Consider the following 8,908-nt stretch of genomic DNA (forward strand, 5'->3'; position numbering starts at 1 on the left):
ACTTCTCATGGATTAGTTCATTTAATCCTCACACCAACCCTTTGAGATTGGTATGAGAATTGTCCCCACTTTGTAGATGGGAAAACTGAGGCACAGATGGGTTAACTGACTCACCCATGGTCACATAGCTAGGAGGTGGATGAGCTGGGAATCGACTCCAAGCAGGCTGGCTCCCCAGTCTTCCCCTTTCCCAGCATGCTATAGAGCCTCTTAGAAACAGTGAATATAAAGGGTTTAATACAAGCCTGGCACATAGTAATGACTCAGTAAATGTTAGCAATTGTTATTACTGTCACCATGATTCTCCCGTTCCTTCTAAATTTCTCTCTTGATCTGTCAATGAGAAAACTCTGGGCTCCAACCACCCTAGGTTGGAGCCTGGGGAGGTCCTGGCTGGAACCTTCCTCTTGCGACCTCTTCCATCTGTCTGGTAAGCTGATGGGAGAGAGGGATGTTTGCACAGATGTGTGCCTAGGGTGTGCAAATAGTCTGGGGAGGGGGCGTGGTGTTGGTAAACTGCTGCTCCACCAGGGCCTTGATGATGCTGCACACCCCCATGCCCACCCCTGACTTTCCATATCTGCTTGGGGACTATAGACTCTTGGTTCTACAATTCCTGGAAAGTCCTTTCCTCCGTCTAGCCCTCCTTCTTTCTTTTCAGTTGCCACAGGCCTCTCTTACAGAACTAGGGAAATGAAGACTCCTCCCGCAGGCCCCACCGTTCTCCTCACTTCTACCCCAGAGGATCTGTCAGCCCCATCCTCAAAAATCCCAGTAATGCTGTGGAAATTAAAGTTACCTTAAATATTCTAATCTTATAACAATTTTGCTTCAATCAATGTCTAAATGTGACCACATGTTCCCAGACCACCCAGTGGCCTGCTTGGTGGTTTGCGGGGTGGGGTGGGGGGTGAGCTCCTAGAGGGATGGAGGGCAGAGGACTGCTTTCAGGCCTGGCCTGGCTCAGGAGGGGCTTCCTGGGGGAAAGGTCTGCAGGTCACTGAGTCCCTCCCTGGCCTGCTCACACTGAGCAATCCTTCCCCTTCCTCACCTTCCCTCAGACAGCCTGGGAAGCACAGCAGGCCTGGGTGGAGCCTCCTTCTACTCCCTCCCGAACAGCTGGGCTGGGGGAGGGCTGGGGGCTGGTGATGCTCAAAGGCAAGGGGAGGCCGGGGCTGGCTTCATGGGCCTGTAGCTCGGAAGGGCTTAGTTTTATGCTCTCGTGGGTCAGCTTGAAATTCATAATAATTTTCGAATCAGGGGCTCTGCATTTTCATTTTGCACTGAGCCCGATAAAATATGTAGCTGGGGGAATTCCCTGGTGGCACAGTGAATAAGACTCCATGCTCCCAATGCAGGGGGCCTAGGTTCGACCCCTGGTCAGGGAACTAGATCCCACGTGCATGCCGCAACTAAGAGTTCATATGCCACAACTAAGGAGCCCTGGAGCCACAACTAAGGAGCCCGCCTTTCGCAACTAAGTTCTGGTGCAACCAAATAAATAAATAAATACATATTAAAAAAAATATGTAGCTGGTCCCAGTGGAAGCCCACACTGCTCACTCAACCCTCTCTCTATGGGCGCTCCTCACTCCATTCTTACACTCAGTCAATATCAATAGTGAATAAAAATTTATTGAGCACCTGCTTTATGCTGAAAGTACTGCTAGACGCTTGGGGATATAGCAATGAACAACAGAGGCACGACCCTGATTTCGCAAAATTTCCATCTGCACACACTCAGACACTGACATATCCACGCACAGCAATTTTGCAAGACAATTCCCCTAATGTTCATCGTAATTGCCAGTTCATCGTAACTGCCAGTTAGGGAACACTCAGCCTATGACAGGAAATATACATGCTCATTTTGTTTTATCCTCAAAAAGTCAGCAAAGTAGGCATTATTATCCCCATTTTCCAGATGAAAAAACTGAGGCTCAGAGTTCAAATTCTTTGTCCAGAGTCACGTAATTAATAAGTTATGTGCAGAGCTGGGACTTGCCCTTGACTCTTACTTTCAACCTCTCCTCTCCTCCCCACCACCACACATGGCTTCAGCTGCTTCCCCATAGATAGAAGCTCCCAGCATCTCCATGTCCCCAGCCCCCAGCTCAGGGCTACATTTCCATTAACTGAAAGAATTCACATACAGACACACTCCCCAAGGAATACAAGGAAACAGTCACCCACTGAAATACACACACGTACACACGCAACACAGAATGTACTGGATAAGAGCTTGGTGTCCAATACTGGACTGTTTTGGTTCAAGTCCTAAGTCTATTGATACTATGCATTAGCTGCGTATCTCAGTTTTCTTATCTGCAAAATAGGAATAGTGATAGGGTTGCTGTGAGTGCTAAAGGAGAAATCCAGGTGAAGTGCTTAGACTCGCCCGGCAAATAGTCACGCTGCAGTAAAGATTAGCTGTTGCTACGAATCCGCACTCACTCACAAATGCTGTCACGCTCATCACACCACCTTCCCAGCCCTCCTCTAGCCTGGCTCAGTCCTTGATGCCCTCATGGCTGACAGTCCAGGCCCTCAGAGCCCGGAGGGTGGGGGGGTGAGGGTGCTGCCCCTTACCAGCTCTGGGTCCACCAGAGAATGCTTCCTGGAGGAGGCCTCTAGCCAAGCAGGTTAGGTGAGCCAGACTGAGTTAGGAGGGTGCTGCCCTGTGCCTCGGCTCCCTCCATTATTCGTACTACACCCAAGCCCTCGACTCTACTGCAGCGCCCTCCCCCCACCCCCCTCCCCACAGTAGAAACTTTCCTCTCCTGCCGCCAGAAGCGTAAATTGCCCCCAGGAATGCGCCGATGGTAGCACTTAAGCTCCGGGAGGGAGAATGGGAGGATGCTTTTCCTGTACCCACCACCCCCAGCCATTCACAATGAACTGCTTGTTAGGAGGCTGTCTTAACTTTACTTAGCGCGATTTCTGCTCCCGGGCCTCTCTTGCCACCTCCTTCTCAGACCTGGATGCTCAGTACAAACGTAGGGGCAGCCAATCCACCACAGGAAGGTGTAACCTGAATATGGAAATGTCACTGGTGCGAGTCCGGGGCAGGAACAGGACTCTCTTACATCAGGGGAACAGGGCTGGTGCTCTGGTCTAGACTCAGGAAGTAAGCGGGGGTTGGTTAGGCGAGGGCTCAGAGCTAGCTCGTCCAACTCAGGAGGCCAGCATGAGAGTTTGGGGTGTGAATGGAAGCCAGTGATTTCTCAGCCAACGTGTTCTTTCCCGCGCCCTGGGTTCAGTAGGCAGGCCCTTAGCCAGGCAGCCATGTGAGCTTTGTTCTCAGGTCCCATGGTTGTGACTAAAGAAAAGGGGCACTTTCAGGCTCTGACCAGCCTCTGAGATTTACTCCATCAGGTGCATCTTCTGGCAAACTCTGAAAACCAGGGATCCAATAGTAACTCTCTGGGACAGTACAGTGGTGGTCTGGAGACCCCTGGTGGCCAAAGGCTGCAGAGCAAGGTCTTTCCTTATTGCTCTGCCCAAGCAGCGCCAAGTCCAAAGGCCACCAGCATGGACTACTCCAGCCACCCAGGCTCTTTGGGAACCCCCCGCCCCCGCAGCTAGTCAGGTCCTCCCGTACAACCAGGCAAACCTGCCCCATCCTGCTGGCTGTGCCAGTATATCGTGAATGGGGAATGGCCTAGCCTGGGGGTTGCGGGGTGTGGTGTCCCAGTCTCAGTCATAGTAAAGCAAAGGGATATGTAATCTACAGCTAATTAACTTCAGGGGTGGGGGACCAGCTGTTGGGTAGCTGGGCCTTGTATGTTTGGCTTATCTGGGGAGAGGATGAGGTGATGTTCCCAATAGCTCACAGCCCTCAGCCCTTTCCCTTCCCTTAGCCCCTGGGTGCACTTCACACAATTGTGGGGTTGTAACCGCGAGAACTCACCAAGGGGGCTTTGTTTCCACAGCTTGCCGACCCTGTAACGTTGCCCAAGTTAAATTCTGGGAAAGGAAATATCCAAAACCTCACGCCATACAAACAGCTGCTGGGAAGTTGGTTGTGGTCTGGGAGGAAAGGAAGGGCAAGGGCCCCCCTAGAGAAGGGAAGGGTGGTGCAGCTCACTTTTCTTGGCAGGGTCCAGGCACCACTCAAACGTTTTCCACATCTGGGGCCCAGCCTTCGTTCCCTTAATCTCTCCTTCATTCACTCAAACTCTGGTGTGACTGGATCCAGCATTGATGGGCGCTGAGGATACAGTTGACCAAAATGGGGTGCATGCCCTGGGGCCCCCAATTGTACTTGGAGGGGGAGGTAAAGAGGCTCAGAGAAGGATGGGATCCCTATACTCAGGGACACAAAAGTGATCTTTCCTCTCCTCAGCGGCTTAACCCAGCTGGAGGAGGCAGGCCGTGTGCTCTGGTGCCCCAGGACCCTTGTCCTAACCTTTATGACCAAGACACACTTCAAGCACAATGCTCCCCTCATCTCAGGCCTGCCTACTAACCTCAGGGAAGGCCTGGGGCTCTGTTTCACCCCAACAGCCTGAGACCTCAAGGCCCTAGGCCATCCCCAAGAACAGTGCTACCAAATATGGCCTGACGACCTCTGATCGCTCCCTTCAAAAGCTATCCTAAGCTCTGTGACACTGAGAGGAAGCCGCAGGCCTGCTCCCCCACCCTCCCACCGTGTGAGCCAGGCATCGCGGTTAAGAACACGGGCTTTGGAGTCTGGCTGGGGCTTTGAACCCTAGCTTTTCCACTTACTAGCTGTATGACCTTGGGCAACTTGGGCCCTCCTCCTAAAAATGGAATTATTGTGAATTCGATGATGCGTACAAAGTGCTCGCACAGTGATGACACACGGTAACACTCAATAAATGGCACCCCAATACCAAGGTTTACATGGTCTTTCTAGCCAAATCCTCCAACCTGGTGGCCAAGGGCCCAGGACAGTCCATTTTAGGCACGTCTGGGATAATGGTCTGCTTCTAGATTTTGCTACAGACAGTAGACTCAAAAATGACTCTGAAGGGGCCTCATTTGCTCCCAGGTTTCCCAGACTCTCTGGTCCATGGGAAGAAGCCATTCCTAGACCAGATGAAATCAAGGTAGGGCACAGGAACTTTTAGCAGGTCTCCTCACCCCACTGTAACAAAATTCCCAGGGCTGAGCAGAGAAAAAACATGACATGATTGGGATTTCATTCAAGAATGTGTCTTTATTGAAGAACTTGTAAGAAAAAAAGATGGACCCCCTGTAAAAAGAGGAGATCTTGCCTCCAAACAGCAGGGAGGAAAGAGAGGCCTGGGTGGCCTCCCAGAAGTCAATGTTTCTGGCATGACTGGTTCCCCTTTCCTAGCAAGCACTGCCGTGTGCCGTGCTACAGCTAGCAAATCCGACCCACCCCTCCCGGCTTCTCCTCCCCTGTCCCAGTGAATCCTGGATTCCCTACGGCCATTCACCAATGACTTTCTGAAGACCCAGGGACAAATGTGCTAGGCTTGCCTCTTAATGGGGTCAAAGTGGGTTCTACTTTGGAAAATTCAAACAGGAATGTAAACTGGTTTGAGCTCTTTCTAGTCCAACCAAGGATGACTACATCCAGCCCCTCTGAAGGGAAAGGGAGCAAAGAATTTCCCTCCTGAATGTGCACACTTGTAGGGTAAATGGACTATATCACAGTCCGCTCTTTATTAACATGGAGAAGGGAAACAAGGTTAGAAGAATATATAACATCCGCGTTAAACAGTCACTGAGTTAATTCTAGAGGGCAGAGGGAGCACTGAGGCTTCCTGACTCCGGCAAGGCTCCTGCCAGCTACGCTGAAGTCCTGGGGACGGTCATTCCTCTCCAGCTGGGAGGTTGTCCTCAATCCGCCTGATGAACCTCATCCGGATTTCTGTCACACCGTCTCCTTTCAGGGTGTCCTGGACAAATTTGGCCTCCACAGCCATCTGGACCTGGGGGACAGTGCAAAAATGAAGGGGCGGCTGCCTAGCCACAGCCTCTGGGAAACCACCAGGGATGGGGCTATAACTGACTCATCCACAGTAGCCTAAACAAGGAGGCTGGTTTCCACATGGACAAGATTGCCAGTTCCTATGCAGAAGGCAGTGGTCGCCACCCAATAAGGGAGACTTAGCAAAGAACACTCACAAATCAAACTGTCACCAAATAAGCCAATCTGGGAACAGATGTTCCTGGGCTGTGAGGGCTGAGCGCACCACCTCCCAGCCTAGCAGGGAGTATCAACACCACGTGGAGATTTCCAACTTGGATCCTACACTTGGCGGCATCACCACCTCAGGCAGCGAAGCACTGGGGTGAGCTAAAAGCCCTTCTTTTTACTCTCCCATTCATTCGTTCAAACATTTATTAAGACCTTACTACATTTCAGGTGTCTCAGGAGGTAAAGAGCTGCACTCACCATCTCCAAGGCTCCTCGCAACACCCCACACAAGAGATTGGAATAAATAAGGGATGAGTGGTTATCAGGAAGTTCCACAAAGTCCACCAAGGGATTATTTTCCAAAATGAGGGAGAATTCGTCACCAGCTGGGCTCCAATTGGTGATGCTTGGAGTGATGCCCAAGTACATCTTGAACGCCACCTGTCAGAAGACACACAATGGCACTGTGAGGAAGAGTAGTAGGGGCTGTACGACAGGGAAGGTGATGTGATGGGACCAGCAAGGGGAACTAAATGGTTCAGGAAAAAAATTGTGGCCTCTGCAAGACACTGCAGCTTCAGGTATTCAAGGCAAAAAGGAAAAGCAGCTGTACACAATTCCACACCCTTCTCCTTCAAGGCTTCATACAATTAGGCGACAACTTGCTGATTACCTGCACTTCTTCGTGGAAAGGAGCACTCATCTTCTGACAGGGATGGTGGCCCTGAACCAGCATCTAACCACAGAGCGGTCCCAACACACTTTCCTGTCCTCTCTCTCTGCTATCCGAACCCTTCTTCTAACACCACAAAGCTATAGGTGTTATACCATTTATTATTAACCCTATAATATGTAACACTAATATTATTAATAGCAAACGCTTTCTATATACATGCTGCAGTAAGGGCATTCATTTTACCTGAACGCTCATGTTCATTTTTTCATTTACTCCTTACAGAAACCCTATGAGGTAGCTCTTATTTTCTTCATTTTAAAGATGAGGTAACTGGTAATTAAAGAAGTTAAAAAGAACTTACCTAAGAACTGCTAAGTATTGGAACCAGAATTTGAAGCCAGGTTTGTCTGTATTCTTTATTTTTTTTCCCTAAGATTTTTTTTTTTTTTTGGATGTGGCTCATACTTCCCGGCAGTCCAGTGGTTAAGACATCACCTTCCAACGAAGGGGGCACAGGTTTGATCCCTGGTCGGGGAGCTAAGATCCCACATGCCTCACGGACAGGTTTGTCTATATTCTTAACCCCCATGCTACTCTGCTACATCCGCACAGTTGAAGAGATCTGGCTTTGATTTTATTGGGTCTTTAATCCACAAGGATGATCCCAACCATTCTTCCCTTTTTCATAATCTGTGTTATTCCTAAACCACCAGGAAGCTTTCTTTGGTCCAAACAGCTGCCTAGCTATTCTTCTGGAATAATAAGGGCCTTTCTAAGGGAGCGAGTGGTAAGCAGTGCCTTCCAATGACAATCCTTCGGTATGGCCAGGTGGCCCAGGATAATGACCTTGGCAATGACATCTGCAGTTTCCCGAAAGTCATGGCACCTCCCGACATTTGACCGTGCCAAGAAATCTTCAATCAGTCGGACTCCAATGTTATAGCCCCTGGGAAAGAAATGAGAGAACAGACTATATTATGCGGTCTGAATGTCTTATGTCTGAACATAAGGCTGTTGGTGGTAAAGGGAAAACTAGGACAATCCCAAAACATCCCAATAAATAAGCAGCGGAAACTGTACCCAAAGTGTTGGTAACGAGAGTGAACCCCGTTCTGGGCCCTAAGGGACCACGTAGATTCGGTGCACTCAGCAGTCCCATTACTGACTCTCCCACAGAGGAGCTCACTCACATTTTGTCCAGCTGTTTATTCACATCTTCATCATTTTCATAGTCCTTGCACAGCTGGGTGACTAGAGCCCCATAGGTCAGGGTGAAGAGCTCAGAGCTCTAGAAGAGATTCAAAAGGCAGTCAGGACCAAGCCACACAAAAAAGCAAGTTTGGTGAGAGTCTGGATGGGCCTCAATGCAACTGTCAGAATTCAAAGGATGGTTACTTGTGTCTGGCGGGAAAGACCATCACCCCCTGTGGAGTAGCCAAAGAATTTAGCTCCCTAGGGTCAATGTGTCAGGGCTGAAACTAGACCCACTAAAAAACAGGCTGTGAAAGGTACCTCATGCACTGAGCAGTCACCCTTCCAACACACCAAGGTGGACTTCTGCTGACCCAGGGTCCCACCACAGCTGCCAAGCCTAACTGCGCTCCCAAGGCCCCATCCAGGAGCAGCAGAGGTCCCAGGGGGAAGGAAGGAAGTACCAGATGAAGTCCACTGCACTAATGATAACCCTCTAAGTCACCAACATGGGAAAAAATAATGTTTCTCTTGACACATAGCTAAAGTGTTTGCGGGAAAGGGATAACTCTGAAAGGAACACAATCTTTTGTGTACCTGGAACACAATACTGACCTGGACTGGTTTCTGTTACAACCACAGTTGAAAGCACAGAAACTCCCAGATAAAGAATCCTGTCACCTACTTACCAAAAAACAGAGAGATGTGGAAGGTGAAAGGAACAGCAAATACCAAGACTACAGAATAAAAGCAGCAGGTTGGGGGAAAGGTATTATCGGAGTTAAAGTGAGAAACGTGTCAGCAGCACATTTGGATCAATGTACTCATACAGAAACATGGCTGAAAAATCAAGATTGCTACCCAACCAGTCCTTTCTTTTCTTTTTTTTTTTTTTTTTTTTTTTTTTC

At 49.5% G+C, this 8,908-nt stretch overlaps 1 protein-coding gene across 3 annotated transcripts in view; it reads right to left on the minus strand.

Annotated features, from left to right (window-relative positions):
• Positions 1–1,615: 1,615 nt before the first annotated feature.
• TRAPPC3 (trafficking protein particle complex subunit 3) overlaps positions 1,616–8,908 on the minus strand; it is a 13,413-nt gene continuing 6,120 nt past the window's right edge. Inside the window, exons 2-5 of one of the 3 annotated variants that reach the window (XM_024738884.1) lie at positions 8,000–8,097; positions 7,656–7,755; positions 6,392–6,574; positions 1,616–2,325 (exon numbers count right to left, since the gene is read on the minus strand). In XM_024738884.1, the coding sequence (XP_024594652.1) occupies positions 2,293–2,325; positions 6,392–6,574; positions 7,656–7,755; positions 8,000–8,097 (414 nt within the window). In that variant the 3' untranslated portion in view covers positions 1,616–2,292. Of the gene's footprint in view, positions 2,326–5,156; positions 5,925–6,391; positions 6,575–7,655; positions 7,756–7,999; positions 8,098–8,908 lie in introns of those variants that run through there. The other 2 variants (XM_024738882.1, XM_024738883.1) reach the window with 2 other exon arrangements.

Source organism: Neophocaena asiaeorientalis, unplaced genomic scaffold, assembly GCF_003031525.2.
Source record: "Neophocaena asiaeorientalis asiaeorientalis breed wild unplaced genomic scaffold, Neophocaena_asiaeorientalis_V1.1 scaffold106, whole genome shotgun sequence".
NCBI classification, from domain to species: Eukaryota; Metazoa; Chordata; class Mammalia; order Artiodactyla; family Phocoenidae; genus Neophocaena; species Neophocaena asiaeorientalis.